Genomic DNA, 21,555 nt, shown 5'->3' with positions numbered 1-21,555 from the left:
CATGCACACATATATATGTTTTAAAAAAGCCTAAAAGGAAAAGCTACAAGTAGTGATTTTTTAATATTTACATTTTTGTTTATATCTACTATTTTTTAAAATATTTTTTTAGACATTGATGGACCTTTATTTTATTTATTTATTTATATGTGGTGCTGAGAATTGAATCCAGTGCCTCACACATGCTAGGCAAGTGCTCTACCACTCAGCCACAACCCCGGCCCTATTTAGTATTTTAAAGGAAATATACTGTGTTTATGTACTCAAAGTGTTAAAGATGGGGAGGCATTGATATCAAACCTGTTGAACATTCTATCTGCATTATCAAATCTTCCATTCTGTAGGCACAGCATATATTCTGGTGCTAGAGAAAAAAAATCAGATTAAGTCGGATCATAGAATCATTTCAGGAAGAAAAATAAGATGTAACTGAGGATATTGCTGAAGATTCTTACCAATTCTAACAAGATAAAAGAGCACATAACCCGGGGAAGAGTAGTGACTTCCATACATGAACTTCGGCTCAGGCATTTCCTCATAGCGAATCTATGATACAGGAAAAAAAAAATAGTGCTTAGTGTTGGTTACAAAGTAGTAACTGACTCAGGTAAAAGCCTAAGAGATCATGGGTGTGGATACACTACATTCCTTAATTTCCCTCTAAGGAAAAACAGAAGAGGGAAGGAACAATGTGACCAATGGCATTCCTATCACAAGAATTTTGGTTTTCTTGGCTTTGTGGTAACAGCGTTGAGGCTAGATGAAATAGAACTGATTTCCCGCATCCCTTGTGCCATTTACCATTGAATGTCTTCATGAAAATATTTGGTAAACCTTAAACAGGTCACCCTCCTACTTCCTGAATTATAGATCAAAAATACAAATGGTGAGCACTCATGGTGGGGAGGAGGTGAGAAAACCTATTACACAGGGTCAGTGAGTCACTCCTGGTACACCTCCCAAAGACTGGGAGAAATGAATTTCAGTGACTGTGGAAACAGGCTGTGGCTCATGATATTTTTTAGAAACCAAGCATCCCCCATCCAGTACCAGCAGTCTCTCCAGCCGTTCCTTATTCAAGGCTCCCACTGGCTTACTAAGATCCCGAAAGGTTGCTGGATTTGATAAATCTGTAGACAAAAATAAATAACTTCAGCTTATGCCATTATACTACTGAACTGATTCAAATTCACAGTTTTATTTCTATAATAGTTTTTAAAAACAGTTGATATAAATCCCTAAATTTATTTTTTTATTTATATAGTTATAATGAAAAGGTTAGCAATATCCACATAAAAGTAATAGTTTTAATTTGACAAAAATCAATGAAATTGAATTTTTAAAAAAGGATTTCTGGTTAAAAACAAAAGAACTGTACTCCAATTTAAGACAAGAAAAAAATTAAAGTAACTTAAAAAGTAATTCTTTTACCAAGACTTATTTTCTATGTTTGGATGACAGTGAATATTATTATTCTGTGATATTAACATAATTTGAAAACTAGGGACCTGAATATTATGAGAGAGATAAATTCTCATATTCCTAGAAAATCTATTATTTCCTTCAATCACAAAGGTTCAATTCAGTAAAATGTCAAAAGGAATTAATTGTTCACAATATATAATTATAAATATTACATAATAAAATTATAATATGATCACATTTTTAATAATTTGAGGGAGCAAAAGAAAAGTACATACATCACAAAGTTAAAATGGTTATCTCTCAGTAATATAAGAATACATGATTTTTATTTCCTTCTTTGATTAAATATTCTATGACGAATAGTTAAATTTCTTTTGGTAATCACCATGGTCAAAATGAATTTTAAAATAATATGATAAACTGAGTCATGATTTTCAATGAAAAGCTTAAATATTTTAAAACTTGGTACTTACAGAAAACAATATTAACACCAGATAAAAATTATGCACATTATTTTCTGTGTCTCCTTCAAGAAGTTTGGTGGAGAAAACATAGAAACATTTATATGATTTATGGAACACTTATCCAGTATCTTGGAACAGAAACTGATGATGTTTAGTAATAAAATTGTAATGAGCTCTAATTTGCTCATGTATGATATGATTCTAAAGCAGAATTAATTCTCTCCTTTAAAAACTATTAAGATGACCACTTCCAACTCAGCTCCGTCAAAACCCATACACGGCATTTACCTAATTCTGAGCTGTAATAATCACTTATTACCCATGGAAACACGGGATACTGGGAGAGGTCATTGCAGCTGCGGTCAGCCAGGTTGTTGAGATGGAGGAGGTACTGGTAGTTGGAAAGGTGCCCCCGCTGCCACTGCAACATGTAGCTCTCAGCAGTGTGCTCTGCAACGTGGTGCTCTGAAGAAGGAGAAAGCCCGGAGCCGTCACAAACTCTGCAAATGGCTAGCTAGCGTTTACTTAGTATGTAAAAACTAGATGCTTAAAATGTAGACCCTTCCACAAAATTGTGAAACATATATTTTCATGGTGCTAGGGATTGAACCCAGGGTCTTGTGCATGCAAGGCAAGCACTCTATCAACTGAGCCATATCCCCAGTCCCTAAAATTTATGTTTTGAGAAAAGAAAAGTAGGTTGTTGATGTGTTTTCCAAAGAAGTAGTTCAACTAAATATGGATACCTCTAAGATCCAGGAGGGTAAATTATTAAATATATTGAACTACTATCTAACCACCAAAATATAATGTGATCTAAACAAATATAAAATTACAGAGCAAATATATAAATATTACATAGCAACAGATATTTATAAATAAATTAAAAAAATCATTCCAAATGTGCTTAGTTCATTTTTAAAACTAATGGCCATTTGTGAAGGTTTATTATCTTCACTTTTATGGAATTAGAACAAAACTATCCTTTAGTTTTCTTTTAGCTCTGGAAGAGGTATACTAATGTTAATTTGTCAACAATTACATATTATGCACATGAGGACTAAGAAAAATAAAAGAAACTGTTAAAGAAGAAAAAAATTGTTTGGCAAGAGGACCAATTCTCAAATTGGAAGAACCAGAGAGGCCCCCTGACCGCAAAAATGGAGTCACAAGCAACACATACCAATAAGAACTTTACTCTCAGAGTGTGGAATGAACCAATTGTCCTTCAAGTAGTTTTCATTTTGTTCAGAAAATTCTGCTTTCAATTTTTTACTGGATGCATCAAGCAACTGAATACATGTTAATTCAATATTCATATTTGTTTTTAACAAATATCTTTTCCAATCAGCTACTAAGAATGGGCTTTAAAAATCAAACTCTCCCCCATCCCCTTTTGCCACTCCTGAAAAAGTACAATCTTAGGAAAAAAAACTCAAAGGAACTGACAGCTTGAAAGAAGACAGATGTTTTAGATCAGGGTAAGGTTTTTGACTTGAGATTTTAGGACTCACCAGGGAAGCTTAGTTTTTTGTTGTAATTTTATTACAATTAGAAAAATAAAATAAATCAGAAACAAAAAGATAAAAGCAAATTTGTAGCAAAGCTATGGACATGCATCAATTTCACTTAAAGAGTTCAATAAATGAAAAATATAACTATAAACTTAATGTAAAATAATGTATATTCCTTTTTGTATGTAAACTATCACTCCTTGAGGGAAAAATTTAATTTGTAAGGGAAAATGTACTTTACTATGTATCTCATAAATGGGTACACTATACACTAGAAGAACAAACAAAATGAGATAATATTAGTCAAACCCCAACATTCATTTTTAAAAATCATTCCATTATGTTAATCTGGCAACTTTGTAAATAAGAATAGTTTAATCCAGTCAAGCAATTTATTTAAAAAAAAAAAAAAGCACACGCTTGACAAGAAAAATACAGGTATTCTCTCTGGCAAAGGTAGGAAAATTCAATAAAGATTGACCAATTGTTATTAATAAAAAGTGATTTCTAGTCCAAGGGTGCTATATCAGAAGGTTTATGTGATCCTTCTGTGTAGTTTTACAGCTTGTGATTAAGATCAAATCAGTGATCACATTCATACAATCGGATACCTCACTGTCTCATATTAAGAAATTCAGTCCTGGTGTTCATAAACTACCATTAGACATGACTGAATACAAAAATACTTACTGAATACAAAAATACTTCAGTGGATTCATTATAATCTATTCAAGTTGGAGGTCATTAAAATAGTAAAAACATTTAAATATATTTATCAAGATTTTTAAAAATACACAAGTGGAATGAACTATTACCAAATGAATGCATATGTCCCTCAGTTTTAAGATTCTATTTTGACAACTATAGTTACTGATGAGAAGTAAGTAGCACCATGGAGAGGTGGTTCTAGACAGAGTATCTTTCTCCTCCTCGGTGCTATCCCAGCTCCTGAGGAGTTAAACCACTTCTGCATGAACAGACACAATGAAGGGTGAACAGCAAACCTAGGTATGTGGCAATGTAAAAATAGAGGTCATCTCGATCTTGAGACTCATAGAACTTCAAGTAGATGTCAGAACACAGATTGTCTTCTGTGCAAAATACTTCCAGGCCCTGTAATTCAGAACAAAAAGAGTAGAACAAATAATGGCACCATGCTCATCTTGCAATCCCAGAGTAAGTGCCTAATTACTAAAACTGTTCAGTTACATATCTGTATTCTTGACTTTTATGGCTTGTATTCCTGTTTTCTACCTATAATCTGACTCAAGAATATAGCTATGTCTTTATATTTGTTTATGATGTATTTATAAACTTCCTGGGAACAGCACATGCATTTCAAGTAAACCATAAAATCTTCTTTGGTGTTGAATGTTTGCATGGATAATACCTTTTGTGAACTTATTACTTTGAAATTCAAAATTAGCTTATCCATGCATTCAAGAACTTTTCAGACACATATGTTTAGCTTTCTCTTATAAATTAAATAATTATGTATATCTAACAAAGTGGTAATTGAGTAACCCATTCAATTAATAAATAATTTTCAGAAAACTATGAGCTTCATAAATATTGTGCCGACAAAGTGATTTAGGGTAGGAATTCTCGATTTACTAGCTAGGAAGTTAGAAAGTTAACTCTTTAATAAGTTTCAATTTCTTTATTTGTAAAATATGAGATCATCCACCTCACAGAGATTATCATGGCAAATGGCAAAGAAAGCACTTAATGTTTATTTCTTTTCTATCTGACTGATCCTCTATACCCAAAGAAGTAGATTTTTAACAGTATCTGTTCCCCCAATTCTCTATTAGCACTGGAAATGCAGTGTAAAGTAGTATTCAGTATGTAAAGCAGGCAGGAAGATGATTATATTTCACAATTTGAAGACAAAAAACTGAGAGTAAAAATTCCACAAATACTTTTGTAATCAAGTCAATGGTTAATCTTCCAAGGAGGAAAAAAAATAACTATATATTGATGTAATATCAAAAACTTTCAGTAAAGACTGGTTTCTAAGGTAAGTAAGATAAACAGAAATATGGACATTTGCTTATTCAGGGGAATGCTGGGAAGAACAGCCCATATGATTTATTTTCTTTTTTCTTTTTTAAAAATTTATTCTAATTCATTATATATGACAGCAGAATGCATTTCAATTCATATTATACATATAGAACACAATTTTTCATATCTCTGTTTGTATGCAATGTAGAGTCATACCATTTGTGTCTTCATACATGTACTTAGGGTAATGATGTCCATATCATCTCATTCCAATGCCTTTCTTAGCCTCTTACCCCTTCCCTTCCCTTTGCCCTATCTAGAGTTCATTTATTTCTCCCATGCTGCCCCCCAATCCCCATTATGAATCAGCATCCTTATATCAGAGAAAACATTTGACCTTTGGTTTTCTGGGATTGGCTTACTTCATTTAGCATTATATTCTCCAACTCCACCCATTTACCTGAAAATGCCATGACTCTATTCTCTTTTAATGCTGAGTAATATTCCATTGCGTATATATACCACATTTTCTTTATCCACTCATCTAATGAAGGGCATCTAGGTTGGTTCCACAGTTCAGCCCGTATGATTCAAATGGTTATTTTGTCTATTTCTGTCACCAAGCCCAAAGGTTGAAGTGATATAAGTTAACTATGACTATACCACAGTTCTACTGAAGAGTTACCCTCATAATATCTTCCAAATTCTGCTTTGAGAATAAGCTGCAGTAAATAGGGGGGAAGGAGAAGTGCTGGGTTAGGTCTGCATCCATTATTTTAGCCTGAGCCCAGAAACTCTGAGAACTCAGGGGGGAGAAACTTAAGGGCACTCTAGCCCTCCAGATCTTGGAACAAAAGAAACATTTCTGTAAGGGAACCTCTTGTTTACAGAAAGGAGCTATTCTTTTGTTGATTTCTAGCTTATCCAAAAGAAAGAGTATCAAGAATCAGAGTCTTTGCTTACAACATAACATGCTTGTACTTTTCAGGCATTCTCTAGAGATTGTAAGTCAATAAAACTGAAGGTCTGACAATCATCCACCAAGAAACAGAATTACACTCAAACTCACCAAAGGCATGAGGCCATGCCTTCTTTTGTAAATGCGGCGGACGTCTTGCAGTGTTATCTGGACCACGGGTTTCTTTAAAAAATAGAAAGACAATCTCAAATATTACCATTCGAACACAATTAGAAGTTGTTCTTTAGTATCAGGAAAGGGTGGGAAAAACAAAAACAAACCAAATCCTGCTTCTCCAATGTGTTGCAAGTGAACTTGGAACAAGATTTATCTGATTTTACATTCTGTTTTGCTATTTTTCACTATCTTCATGACCTTGGCCATGTCAGTAACCCCAAGTAACAATGTAGTCAGCTATTTTTAAGGTAATTGCAAAACTGTTGGATGATATAGGATATTAAAGGACTAGTATAGATAACAACTTAGGAATTTTGCTATCTTTTCGCAGGTATACTGACATACATCTTTTTTTTTTTTTTTAAGAATCCTGTTTGATATCTCTTTAACAGTTACGGTGTATTAAATTACTATAATATGTATATATTAAAATAGAGTCAAATGCCTCAAAGATCCCAAGTCAGGTAAAGGATCCTAGCCCACAGATTTATAAAGGAGTAAGGGCTCATACTACAGATTCTGAAACTGTGGCACATATTTAGACACTTTTCTGAAAGTTTTAAACTCAAACAAACGTAGTGGTAGTCAGCAAGCCAATTCATTTCACTATTAAGAGAATGCCATTCCAGCCATGTGCACCATCTACTTGAGAACCAGGCAAGTGTGCCCCACCACCTAGTGGATGAAGTTGGTATAGCACTATCCTTGACTAAAACAGTAGGAACTGTTTTAGTGTCCTGTCATAATCAGTCTGGAGGATTTTCATGGTGTTGGTTTCTATGGCAGAAAACATTCTCAGTTCTTTAAGTTGCACTGCCAGAGAGTGTAAGGGATTCTATGGCAGAAAACATTCTCAGTTCTTTAAGTTGCACTGCCAGAGAGTGTAAGGGTTTCTTTGTTTTTCTAATGAACCATTCCAAAAAGAAGCCAGTTCTATGGAAATAACAACTCTACTTATTTATTTATTTGTTTGTTTGTTAGAAACAACAACTTTACAAATTTTAGTGAAGAAATCTGAGTTTCCTTTCTGGCCTAGTGAGTCTAATGTCCTTGTGAAAGAGAAGATTGTTTCAAAGATCACAGAAGGAGCCCCCAAAGCAGCATCTCAATATGCCCCTCCGCACTAGCCAAGAGAGCAGGTTCATAGTGTTTCTTTTAGAAACATTCAGATCTATGGTGTTTGTGATTAAAAAGAAACAAGAAATACCCTCATATTCATACACATAAGTGAATATATAGGAAACACCCATTTCTCATTAACGGTAGTGTATTTCCTTGGTCTCTTCTGGCAGTGCTTTCTAATAAAAAGGTAGAAATCTCCACTGACCTTAAAATCAGGAGGGGAAAGGTTTCTTTCTACAACACTAAAATCAAGAGACTCTAGAATGACTGAAAATAGATTGAAGGAGCTTAAACTTTGGTGACTGTGTTCCAGGACTACATAAAATAGGTGCTGGTAGGGGTGGCAGGCAGGTGATTTTGACCCTCACCAAAATGTGAGGACCCTGTAATTGTGAAGTCAAACTCCCCAAAAAGTCAAGTTTAAAAATGGAGGCAGCTTTGCACCTAACCCTGTGGTCTACATACCGGGTACCCGTTGAGAGGCTGAAAATACAGGTTGGTGTCTGTGATGCACACATGTCCAGGATTCGTCACCAGAGGTGTCACCATTTCTGCTTTGCATTCCATGTGTAGCTTTTCAGAAACACTTTGGAATCTGAAAAGTTAAAAAAAAAAAAAGTCAGAAATTGATCAATGTTCTAGGTTTATCTACAGCATGACTTTGTATGACATTTGTCTAACCACTACATTTAACATAAGAAAGTGGTAATATAAATTGGCTACTAAAATAAAGTTGACATTCTTTTACATGATATTATGAAAGCTTGATTTTTTTTAAAAACAAAAGAAATTATGGGTCTGGAGTTGTGGCTCAGTGATAGAGCACTTGTCTGTGGCACGTCTGAGGCACTGGGTTCAAACTTCAGCACCACATTAAAAAAAATAAATAAAATTATTACAACTAAAAATATTTTAAAAAGAGATTATGTCTCTCAGAAGGGAGGTGGATAAATAATGCCACTCTTAGATGAACCCTTACTCTTCCCAAAATAAACTGGTCTCGAAACTATTCTTACCTTCATATAATTTTCTATTTTTGTGTGGTTCAGACCTATTTTTATAGTCATAAAAAACATTTTGACACAAATGACATTTACTCACGCTATACTTTAACAGGCTATGACAACATAATTATAATTACTTCAATGTTATTTCAAAATATATTTATGTTTGGATCTATTTTAATAAAGAAAGTAAAAAATAACCTCTCTACTACCCACTGCTAAAATATATAATCAAAAAAAAATGTCTAATACACTCTACTGTCATAAATCTAAAAAGAACTAATATTAAGAAAAACTCTACTCTTCGCTTTATGAATTTAAATTTAGTATGAAAACAACCAAATTTGCCATATTTTAGGGCACTGCTTAAAAAATCTGGGTTGAAAATAAATCTCCTGGGGCTGGAGGGTCTAGCTCAGTGACAGAGCACATACTTAGAATGCATATGCCCTGGGTTCAATCCCCAGCACCAAAATAAGTAAATTTCTTTATAAGTAATGGAATATAATTTAGAGGGACAGAATTACAGTCTAAATCACTACTTAGAAAAATGACATACTAAGTAGGTCAGGGGAAGGTGATTCTTATTATTATTCCTTTCCTTTCTAAAATGAAAACTATTCTTCCTTTGGCAATCCAGTTACCTAATAGATCCTGCCACTACAAAAGTGAAAAGAAAATCAATACTGTAGAGCATAAAGGAAAAAGAAGCAAACATAAACATGAAAATAGGACTGCTGCCCAGATGGCTTTACTGGCAAGTTCTTTAACACATTAAAATGCAGGGGCAAAGGTGAGGATCATTCTGATTCCCAAATTTCACAAAGACAGCAGCATAATAGAATATTACAAACTAATCTCATTTATAAACATGGGCTTCTAGCAAAAGCCTAGAACATAATAATCCCATAAATCAATCTGTTTCACCAACACTTTCTCCTCTGTCCAAAGAATGAATGCTTACGAAAGCAAAAGTCTAAAATAAAAATGCTAATGGAGACTACAAGAAATTCATAGATAACATTTTATACATATAAAGAATCAGAATCTACAGTTAATGAAATTGATTGTGGAGTTTAGCAGGGTTGATGAAAAGATGAACACACAAAAATCTATTGCATCCCATCTATCAACAACAAACAGGAAATGAAAATTTTAATAACATAACCATTTATAATACCATCAAAAGTCTGAAATTTTTGGAATAAATGTAACAACAGACAGGAAAGATTATAGAGAAGATTTTATTTATTTAATTTTTTGTGGCCATGCTGGGGATTGAACCCAGGGCCTTCTGCATGCAAGGCAAGCACTCTACCAACTGAGCTATATCATCGGCCCCTAGAGAAGATTTTAAAGAAGACTTAGTAGAAGACAATAGATTCTCTGCAGTCACAAGCAGAAGTCCAAAGCTTTCTTTTATGGAAAGTGACAAGCTGATTTTAAATTTATACCAAAGTGAATAAGATTAAGACTAGTGAAGACATAAGTTAAACTGGGAAAACAGGATATGGGGTCTTATATCACCAGGTAGGTGTTAATAGTTACCATGAGTCTAGATTAATTGACACAGTGGTTTCAGAGAGGAATATATAGACATAAAGCTCAAATTTACTTAATATAAGGCAAGAAACAAGGAAGAAAACAGGATAATACAAAAGTGTCATTTCTTACTGAAATACACGTTTTAATTAATAAAGCTAAGAAAATCAATGAAAAAACTAATAGAACTGTAAGAGTGTATGTACTCTCTCTAGGTCCCCATGGGATACTACAAAAAAGTACTTAAAGTAACTTGAGGGGTCAAGAAAGACTTTCTAGAAGAACCGATATCTAAGCTGAAATCAGAAAGACAAGATAGCTATGTACAAAAGAGGAGTGTGTATGTTCTAAGCAAGGGCTCGGAGGTAAGAATCCACAGGACAACAGGAACTGCACGTAATACAAACAGCTCGGGCACAGAACTCAAGAGCAATCAGCTATTATGAACAGGAAAAAAAAATTGGCCCCTAAAGGTTGTGCCCACAGTGAGGTGTTCAGATTCATCCTGAAGGCCTGGAGAGTCTTACAGAACTAACTCTCAGCAGGCAGGTTGTATGATTAAACAAGTGCTTCAGAAACAGCATCGTTTAAAAGGACGTTAGGTCTAGGGAAGGGGACATATGGAAGAGGGAAGACCTGAGTCAGGCAGATGGACTAGGAGTTGTAGTGGTGCTGGGGTGGTGGTCAGGGTGGCCCGAACAGGGGCAATCACAGGATGAAAACAGTGGATGTACTGGAGAGATCAGGGAGCATAAATGAAGACAGCTAACTGACAGGTTAAGTGTGAAGAGTGGAGGGAGCCCCCAAATTCCTCCTCAACTGAGGCTGGTGCATCCCCTTGGGTGGGCAGGTTTGGGGTGAGATGACAATGACAACATCAGTCTTGGACATACTCAGTGAGGCCTACAGAAGACGATGTCCATTGCTTTTCTAAGTAGGAAACAAAATCATTAAAAACGTACCTGTTTTTGTCAAATGATGTCCTAGCCAAACGTGACTGCAAGATAGCCGTTATCTATGAGAAGAGATCCATTAAAAATTATGAATGTTAACTACTTATGAGTAACATGTTAACACAAGGTAATTCACAAAGATACCAATAGGAACACTTACCATGGCAGTCTGGTCACCCAGTTTGTCAAGGCAGGATGCTCTGTGAAGCTACAATATCATAAATACACATGATCATTTTTTTTTCTCAGATGGGATGGAGTATTTCTTTAGAAGCAACAAAAAACACGAATTATTCTGTCACTTGGTGATAGCCCATATTATTTTGTGTGTATGTATGCTACTTCCTAATAGACAGTTTGCAAATCCTACTTATTCAAGTAAATCTGCCAGGTAGATAGAAAAGAGATTACGGTTCGGATCATAGGGAAACATGAAATGTTTTTTAAAAAAGGTTTCTGCCTCAGTTTGCTTCGGAGTTCTCCTTCCAGGGAGTGGCTAAGTCACTGGCTTACCTGAAGCAGCGTCTCCACCACATCTTCCACTTTCCCTGAAACATCCAATTCAAAGACATATTCCATTTTGCCCTAACAAAAAGAGGAGGATATCAAAAGAATAGAGAAGGAGGAGCATGTCATCCCTGTGACATTAAGATCATTTGTGCAACACCAGCTAAGTTCCACCTGTTTCTGCCTCACCCTGGATTCACTGCTATTACTTCCTGCCTTCTGCTGACTTTGGGTTTACTCTGCCCTTCTTGTTCTAATTCCTTGATGTGTAGTTAGGATTTTCATTCTGAGATCTCTCTTCTTTTTTTAACGCAGGCATTTATCTTTAGGAACTTCCCTCTGAATATTGCTTTGCTCCCATACATTGTTGTGTTTTTGTTCTTATTTCTCTTGAGATACTTTCTAATTTCTCTTTTCTTATTTGACTCGCTGGTTTCTTGGATGCATGTTGTTGAATTGCCATATATCTGTGAACTTCCCAGCTTTCTGCTGTTATTTCTAGTTTCATGCCATTGTGGTTGGAAAGGATAAATGATATTTCCATCATCTTAAATTTGTTAAGACTTGTTTTGTAATCTCACCTGTGATCTGTCCTGGGAATGTCCCATGAGCTTGAGAAGAATGTGTGTTCTGCTGTCATGGGTGGAATGCTCTGTGTGTGTCTGCCAGGTCCATTTGGTCTGCAGTGTTTCTTGTCTTCTGTTTCCTCACTGATGTTCTATCTGGATGTTCTACCCATTGTTGAAATTGGGTACTGACATTTATTATTAATCTGTTGACTAATTCACACACTTAGATGCTCTGAGACTAGGTATGTATGTATTGTGATAGTTAATTTTGTGTGTCAACTGGATTAGGCCACGGGGTGCCAAAATACTTGATTAAACATTATATTTGGATATCTCTCAGAAGATGTTTTTGAATGAGATTAACATTTGAATCAGTAAACTTAGTAAAGTAGATTGCCCTCTCCAATGTGGGTAGGCCTCCTCTGATCTATTGAGAACCCGAATAAAATAAAAAGCTAAGTAGAAAAAAATATTCTTCCTCTCTGTGTTCAAGCTGGGATTTTGGTCTTGTCTTGCCTTGAGACTAGGGCTCAAACTCAAAGTAGAACTTACATGGATGGCTCTCCTGGTTCTGTGCCTTTCAATCTTTATAATAACACGGGTCAATTTCTTATAATAATCTCAACCCCCGCCCCTCCCACACATTATGCATGCATGTATGTACTCATGCACATGCATATACATACACACATCCTACTGGTTCCATTTCTTTAGAGAACCCTAATACATGTATACATATATATAACTGTGCAGCTTGCATTTGAGGCGAGTCTCGAGAAAGCCTTTAAGAGAGACAGCAACCCAGGGAGTGGTTCTCGACTTGGGGGTAGGGCATTTTACTTCCCTGGAGGCTTTTGTCAATGTGTGTAGGTGCTGTGTAAACAACAAGGGGGCAGTGTGTAAAAGGCATTTAGCAGGCAGTAAGAGACAGTAAGGAGGGACAGCCACATACAATGAAGAATTGTCCTCCCCAAAATGCCAGTAATACCTTCTAGGAGTAATTAAAACTCAATATTTGTATTTTTAGAGTTACCAGGGTATGCAAATGTTTATCTGTAAAACTCAAAGGCATATACAGTTGTGCATTTCATAGACTGCTGGTTAAGAAACTGCAGGCTGGCCTGATATCTGGACTGAGATTCAGGCTGGGGGATGTATCTACCCAGGGAAGGGATTTTCCTAACTCACAGAGATGCCAGGAATAAGGAGCACGGGCCCTGTTCCTAACTCCTTTAAAAACTCTCTTTTAGCTGGAGTTATCTCTTTACCATGCATTAAGCTGAAGTATAAAGAATTAAAATATAGAGGAGTTCCATGAAATACCTAAGCTCATTTGAAAATTCCTGATGAACCAGACACTGTATTCAAGTCTACTCAGCTTCCAGCCAATTGAGAGTAGTTATAACTGAGTTTTCAAAGAAGATTACTTTATAACATACAAATAAATATTTCTCAGATATTTAAAAATATTTTTTAGTAATATATTAGCAAAGAAATTCTCAGTAAAATCCAGCAAATACTTTTATAAATGATCCATATTTGGTTTTCAATTTCTTTTTTTCTGATTTCAATTTCTAATCTAATCATTTAAGCTCTCATTCTTTAGGCTAATCTGTCTATTTATTTATTTATTTATTTATTTTGAGGTTAATTGAATTCTCTTGGACTAAAGTCTGTGTCTCCCTTGGGTAATTTTGTTATAACTGGTAATAAACTTTTAAGTATACCCAATATTGTTATATTTGATTAAAGATGTTAATCAAGTCACAAAATCTTAATATTCAAAATCACTACATAAATTATTGGGAATACATGAAGAACTTTACTTACCCTTTCTATTTTATATGGTGCAACAATATTATGTTCTTTAATAAAATATACCTGAGGAAGACAAGTCAATACTTTTGAAATAATAACCCAAATTTTTCACCATAAAGAATAACTATAAACTAGGATATTATGAACTGAATATTTTAAATCATTGTTACATAATCTCCATTGGTGAAACTACTGCATTAATTAATTATTAATTTGTATGGTCTTAAAAGTTCAAATATTAACATAACAAATATTAAATTAAAAAGAGAATTATCAAGATAACAAGGAAGCAACAATTATTGGATAGATGAATATCTGAGATGCTTTATGAATGTTATTATTTGTACCAAGTAACCAAGTAGATAGCAGAAGGAAGCTAATATAAGCTCTGGTTTTTCTAAGAAGTGGGTAAAACGAAGTCACTGTGGAATGAATACACTAACATAAAGTAATTGTGTTTTCAGCAGGCCACCAGTTCTCACACTAGGTGTTGGTAATTATGTGGACAAGCAACACCATTCAGCACAGCATGGACTCCTTGCACCACCTGTACCCTGTCCCTGCCTGTCTTCCCCCAGACAGTGGAGGGACTGCCTGGGTCTTCAAAGGCCAGCGGCTCTCCTGGGGCACAGATGTGGACTCCCCCTACACCTGTGAGTCATTCAGCAACTCTGTTCCTATGATCATACACTGCACCTTCTCCCATTTTATACAAATCACAGGTAACCATCCCCACTTGGTTTCACATCCTTCTCTGGCCATTTCTGTTCCTTTTGTGGCAAAACTTTGCCAGAGCTGCCTATACCTTTCCTTGGGCCCATGACAGGGCCCACACTACATTGGTAGAAACCACTCCTCCAGTGCACGAAAAGGGCACGAGACCTCCATGCACCAAATCCAACGGTAGGTTTGCCAGTCTATCTTAGCTCTTCTTCTCAGAGCACATGAGAGAGCTGATGGTATTTCTACTAGGCTTGCAGGACACTAGATCCTGGTACTCCCCCTCTCTTCCCAACCTAATGCTGAAGAGAAGCAGGGCCCTAGTCCTTGGATCTCTCTGGCCATTCTTAGTCACTGGCAAATCTCTATTCTCAGAGTTTAAGGACTATCTGGAGCTGGGCACAGTGGTGCAACATATAATCCCAGCAGCTTGGGAGGCAGAGGAAGGAGGATTGTAAATTTAAGGCCAGCCTCAGAAAGTTGGTGAGGTCCTGAACAACTGAGACCCTGTCTCAAAAAAAATATTAAAAAAAAAGGCTGGGTATGTGGATCAGTCAGTGGTTAAGTGCCCCTGGGTTCAATTTCTGGTACCAAAAACAAAGCCACCATGTGGAAATTTTCAACTCCCTCCCTTATCTTTCTAGCCACAGCTTCTTCTCTGAAACTCAGCCAAATGCATCCTAACACCCTACTGGACTTCTCTTGGAGGTCTGTTAGGCATCTCAACTCTCACACTCTGAACCACGCCTGTTCTTCCCCAGACTTCTTTATCTTCAAAAAAGGCACCACTAACCACCTATTGGAGTCCTTCCTGATTGTTCTGCTATATACCCTGCTACTAACCTATTGGCACATTTATTTGATTTTTCTTCAGAATATATACAAACAAAAACCACCTTTCACCATCCTGAGCCAAAACACTTGAGTTTCTGAATAACCCCAAGTGTCCCCTAACTTGCCTTCGTACAACTTGCTCTCCATCCAGCCTCAAAAGTGATTTAGAACTATGTGCAAATCAGATTTTGACTCTTCTCTTTTAGTTCTCCAGTGGCTTTTCTCTTCTGCTGTTTACTCTAAACCTTAAAGCATTGCCGTGGCCCAGAGGCCCTCAGTGACATGGACCTGGCCCCTGCTCCAGTCTCCCTCTGAGTGCTCTTCTCAACTCCCACCACCCAGGCACACATGCCACCTCTTGGTTCCTCACCACCATTCTCTTCACCTGGAATGCTCTGCTCATAACAATCCCATAGCTCACTCTTTCCTGCCTCTGGGAGTCTAGTCAAGTGGTGCCTTCCTGAGAAGGTACCTGACCACTCACAGTAATATTCTCCATCACTTTCTATTCCTGGTCCTGCTTTCATTTTCTTTGATATTTATCTCTACCCGACACTGGAGGAAATGCTTGCTTATTGTCTCTCCCACTGAAAAGCATAATTCAGGGGCTGGGGTTGTGGCTCAGTGGTAGAGCACCTGCCTAGCATGTGTGAGGCACTGGGTTTGATTTTCAGCACCACATATAAATAAATGAATAAAATAAAGGTCCAGCAACAACTAAAGACATTAAAAAAATAAAAAGAAAAGCATAATTTATGGAGAGAGAGAGGCTTTGGATATCTTGTTCTTCCCTCTATCTGGGACCCTGAATATTTATTTTGTTTGAGCAGCAACAACAACAACAAACAAACAAACAAAAAACAAAAACTGGAAGCAAAACTCTCTAAATCTAAAGCACCATAACCTATTTCTGAGACCTTGTGACCTACTAAGTAATCAGAAAACAGAAAAGTTGCCTGGTTGTGCACTTAACACGGAAAGCTTAATACTCAAAAGAGTAGCTTTGGGTCCAGGCATCCCTTGATGTTAAACTGATTTCAGGTTAGTTTGAGATCACTTCTGAAAACTATTAAAAGTAGGTAACAGATTTGGGGACTTTATTTATAAGCCCAAAGCTAGTAAAATTTTGCTAAAACAACTAAGAAATCAAAGTTCTATCATGAAAATACTAGTTTTAACTGAGAGAGTACCTCTTCTTTCCCAAATATAGATGTTCAAAAATAAGGTCATAAAAGTAGTAAGATAAATGGATATGAGAACACAGGGGCGGACCAGAATTAATAGCAGCCTCTCAAAACGGTAGATGGCTGTAACTGTATCCACCTCTGTCAGTAAAGCAACATGAAGTTGCCAGCAGGGTGGTGCAGGTCTATAGTCCCAGCCACTCAGGAGGCTCAGGTGTAAGGAGAGCAAGTTCCTCATTTGAGACTCTATCTCAAAATAAAAATAAAGAGGACTGGGGAAGTAGCTCAGTAGTAGAATGCCCCAGGTTCAATCTCTAATACTACAAAATAAATAACTAAAAGAAGAAGTCAAGAAGCTCACAAAATGTTTTCTTCCTTAAAATTAATAGACTCATGGAAGGTTGGGGTTGTAGCTCAGTGGTAGAGCGCTTGATTAGCAGGCATGAGGCACTGGGTTTGATCCTCAGCACCACATAAAAAATAAATAAATAAAATAAAGGTATCATGTCCATCTACAATTTTAAAAATTTTTAAAAAATACACTCATGGAAGAGAGAAATAGAAAATCATCTAATCTGAAATCTCCTAGCTCTTGTAAAACAATTTCAACACACAATAAACAGTGTTCCATAAAGGGCTCAGTGACCCACGGAGTGCAGGGGCCACTCTTCTTCTGACTCCTGTGAGACTCTCCGCACTGTCATAGGTGAACCTTTGAGTGGAGTCCTGAAACAAAGAATCTGTCTTTGTTTGGCTTTTCTGACACTCACTTGATTAGAGAATGATCTTTCTCTGAACACTTTCACACCTCAAAGAACTAGAGCTCTGCAGAATTGAGTTGAGGCAACACAGCTAATGCTTCATTTTAAGGTGAAGAAGAAATCCAGAGCCCAAAGAAAGTAGTAGATCTCTACTCCCTTCTCATTTAAAGTTTTAAAGACAATCTACACACTAATCATATGACATAAATACAAAACATATACAGGTTTTTAATCTCTTGTAATGCCAGTACTGTACTGAGCACCTATATTGAGCACATCATTGGGTACATAAATTAAAACAGAATAAATTGGGAATCAACAAAAGACCATGACCCCAAGGGTCATGATGATACAAGAAGGGCCCTCCTGAGTCATGCCTGGGCTGCCGTGAGTCAGCCTGAGTTCATGCATGTGGCCTGTGCTTGCTTGCCTTCTACCTTCTAAATGACCACAAGGTTCAGGAGGAACTGCCACCTCTTCTCTCAACCCATCCACTCTGACGAGCACCTGAGGACAAAACCCTAAACCCACAGATACAGCACACTTAATAAATATCAAGGGGGCTGGGGTTGTGGCTCAGTGGTAGAGTGCTTGCCTAGCATGTGTGAGGCTCTGGGTACAATTGTCAGCACCACATAAAGTTAAATAAATAAAGGTATTGTGTCCATCTACAACTAAAAAATAACTTAAAAAATCAAGGATCCTATTGGAAAATATATCTTTAAAAAGGTTTTTTTCCAAAGACTAAATTTTAAAGGAACTTAAACATATATTTCAATGATCTTCATTTGAGATTCCTACAGAAAAAATAATTTCATAATGTGAAAAGAAACCACACAAATGCATACATACGTGTGCATAAAAGTTCCAAAAAATTATTTACTAGGTGCTTCTTACCTGACTGAAAATGAGTGAAATACCACCAGATTTTGCCCTAAAATACAGATAAAAGTCATCAGAGATATAATACTTTTGATTGAGCTAGAAGATAAATAGTTAATGAAGAGCACATACTTTGCAAAGTGTTGATTGGCTCCATTTTCTCCATGTTTTCCTATCTTTATACAATCTCTCAAAGGAATCTAGATAAAATTGAGAAAAAATATTATAAAAATAAGCAAAGGTAAATATATAAAAAATAGGAATGTTTTTGTTCACACTTAGAATGTGTTTACCTTAATGATAGGTTGGGATATTGCATCTGGTTCAAAAATCACTGATTTTGAACATATTTTTAAGGAGCCTCTGATTTTCCTGGGAATTAGAAGAGATTACTTAATGAATATAATAATAGTCACATGGTACATTTTAACTAGAAAATAGGTTTCTAAGTCATCAGCTAAGAAAAGCTCAACAACACAATTAGAGAAGATATGATAGGCTGGAAAAAATAAAATAATTTCCCTTTTCTCCACCTCCTTAGATGTTACAGAAATCTGCACATTTTAAAATTATGGTTTCATCTGTTGAGCACTGTACCATACCTTCTATTTTTATTGCCTTATTTTGTCCTCACAGCTATTCTATAAGATAAACTAAAGACCAGAAAGGTTAATAAATATTGACTCTATCATATCATCAATAAATTCTCTATATTCAAAAGAACAATTCAGAAGGTAATATTAAATGTCTAAAATTGATTAGATAAAGGTATTTTTAATTTAAAATCATACAGAGAATATAGAGCTTAAATTGAGCACATAAAATGCCTTTAACAGTGATTTTGGGGTTATGGAGGAATTCAAGAAAAAAATCTGTTTCACGATAATAAATGCCTTTAAAAGTCTATCCATCTACTACTATAATATCAAGTAAATCAGTTATGAATTTTACCATTTTCATCTTGAGCCATTTATGTGTCTTCAATAAGTTGTAGAAATTCTCAAGCATTTTAGGTCAGTTGTTAGTTTTGGATAATGAGCATCACTTGCTGGAAGCTAATAAAAAACTATAAAGTTTATTTTCATTTATGGATTGGATGACTTATCAATGATCAAACCAAGATAACAGTTTATTATGTAGACAGAATATAGATCAAGAGACACTGGAATACTAATACAAAGAAATCATCTTAAGATCAGTTTCCAGTAGTATGTTTTGTCTACAAGTAGAATTTTAAAAATCTCAGTTTCTTTAAAATCACTTCCATTACATTTGGAATTTTTCTCTGGCCATTTCTTGGTCCTGTTCAATTCTCTTGCTTGGTCCATTCCAGGGCTCTCTCAAATCTCCCTGCCTTAATGGAAGCAATTTTTGTAGGCTCTCCATATCTGAGGTTCAGAATCCACATATTTAATAAATCTTGGGTAAAAACAAATTTTTAATAATTCTAGAAAGTACCAAAAGGATCAACTTGAATTTGCCATATACCTAGACTACACTGAATCCATGAAAATGAAGTGATGTGTCAGCATTGTTCATAGGTTATTGTAAGTAACCTAGAGATGATTTAAAGTATATGGGAGGACATCTAAAGATTTTGGCATCTGTAGGAGTCCAGGAAAAATTAACCCCTTGTAGATACTGGGGTCTACAAGATGAACTGGGTTCAAAAGAGCTGGCTGCAAGATTAAGCTAAAAAATCGGTGAGAAAGCACAGGACACAGAAGTAATTTTCATATTGAGGGTAGGATGGCTCTGTGCCTTAAGGGTCAGCTTCCACGCTGGAAGGCACCTGGAATCTCTTTATTTTTATAGTGGGGGTGGCAGAGGCGGACATACAAAGGAGTTTTGATAGGAAGTTTCAAAGGGGGTTTGCCCAATCCCATTGGGTAATGCTCAAGTCCACAGCTGAAGCAAACTTTTTTGCCAAGGGAAGGTGAAGGACACTTGCCTCGCATAGTGGGAGGTGTGCGATGCCAGACCAACACCCCCTTTACTCAAGGCTGAGACGGGAGGCTTAGCTCTTGGGCAGGGTGGCCTCCCACACTGGGGAATAAACTATATATCCAAATTTCTATATAAGGACCTCTTAAGCAAAGAAAACAATCACATAGAGAAACAAGGCTTCCAGTCTGACAATTCCTCTTCCCCATACCTCCCATCAGCACCACCAGAGTAACACTCCTGTTCTTCTGTAGGAAGGAAGTATTTATTTAGCATTCTCTCTTCAGTGCTTAATACATATGCATTGAATGGATGAGAAGACCCATCACAGGGATGGTCATGGTTCTTTACAATCCTCTTCTTCAAGGGGCTTGTAAACTTTATATCATTTTTTCACACTGTTACATGCATTTACTTTTTATGCCCAAACTTGCCCAATAGTAACTTAAAAAAAAAAAACTTTTGAAATGTCTAAACATATATGAATAGACTGGAGTACCATGTTTGGATAATTATTCCTCAGAAGACCATGTGCTAAAAGCTTGGTCCCCCAGATAGACACTACTGGGAGGTGGTGGAAGCTTAGAGGTAAGGCTTAGTGGGAGGTTTTCAAGTCACTGGGACACATCCTTGAAGGGGATAATGGCACCCCAGCTCCTTTCCCTTTCTTACTTTGGCTTCTTGGTCATGAGATGAACAGGTTTGCATGTTCCTGCCCTCATGTGCCATCACAGGCTTGAAAACAACAGGGCAAGATGGTCATGGACTGAAACCTTCAAAACTGTGAACAATCTTATCTCTTTATAAGCCGATATCTCAAGTGTTTGTTAAATGAGTAGAAAGCTGACTAAACACACGGACTATTGAGAAAATTCTAGATATCATTCACTTCATCCACAAATACTTTAGTAGGAATCACATGAGAAACACTCTTAATAAATGGCCTTTCATTATCACACCTAAAAATTAGGACTGAGAGCACAGCTCATGGTGGAGTACATGCTAAGCAGGTGTGCAAAGCCCAGGGTCCCATTCCCAAGCACTAGTAACAATTTCTTCATTTCATCAAGTATATAGTCAGTGTTCATATTTTTTTATTTTAGAATAGAAAACAGTTTTTTTTCAATTATATAAATGCCTTCACAGTCAGTTTGCTCAAATAAAAATCCA

General features: G+C 36.2%; 1 protein-coding gene and 1 non-coding gene across 2 annotated transcripts in view; both read right to left on the bottom strand.

The window, feature by feature from the left end:
• The window catches only part of Nsmaf (neutral sphingomyelinase activation associated factor), a 55,405-nt gene that overhangs the window by 15,268 nt on the left and 18,582 nt on the right, over positions 1 to 21,555 (bottom strand). The window contains exons 4-17 of the mRNA XM_015485709.1: positions 18,735 to 18,813; positions 18,574 to 18,641; positions 18,457 to 18,493; positions 14,073 to 14,123; positions 11,680 to 11,751; positions 11,327 to 11,374; positions 11,176 to 11,228; positions 8,133 to 8,262; positions 6,480 to 6,551; positions 4,408 to 4,516; positions 2,178 to 2,354; positions 1,051 to 1,130; positions 456 to 546; positions 301 to 364 (exon numbers count right to left, since the gene is read on the bottom strand). Coding sequence (XP_015341195.1) covers positions 301 to 364; positions 456 to 546; positions 1,051 to 1,130; positions 2,178 to 2,354; positions 4,408 to 4,516; positions 6,480 to 6,551; positions 8,133 to 8,262; positions 11,176 to 11,228; positions 11,327 to 11,374; positions 11,680 to 11,751; positions 14,073 to 14,123; positions 18,457 to 18,493; positions 18,574 to 18,641; positions 18,735 to 18,813 — 1,131 coding nt within the window. The remainder of the gene's footprint in view (positions 1 to 300; positions 365 to 455; positions 547 to 1,050; positions 1,131 to 2,177; positions 2,355 to 4,407; positions 4,517 to 6,479; positions 6,552 to 8,132; positions 8,263 to 11,175; positions 11,229 to 11,326; positions 11,375 to 11,679; positions 11,752 to 14,072; positions 14,124 to 18,456; positions 18,494 to 18,573; positions 18,642 to 18,734; positions 18,814 to 21,555) is intronic.
• Positions 9,935 to 10,011, bottom strand: Trnaa-ugc. The gene has a single exon. It is a non-coding gene; the product is annotated as a tRNA-Ala (tRNA).

This window comes from Marmota marmota, unplaced genomic scaffold (genome assembly GCF_001458135.2).
Source record: "Marmota marmota marmota unplaced genomic scaffold, marMar, whole genome shotgun sequence".
In the NCBI taxonomy this organism is placed as follows: domain Eukaryota; kingdom Metazoa; phylum Chordata; class Mammalia; order Rodentia; family Sciuridae; genus Marmota; species Marmota marmota.
Note: the sequence above shows the minus strand (reverse complement) of the source record. Positions and strands in the feature narration are given on the sequence as shown.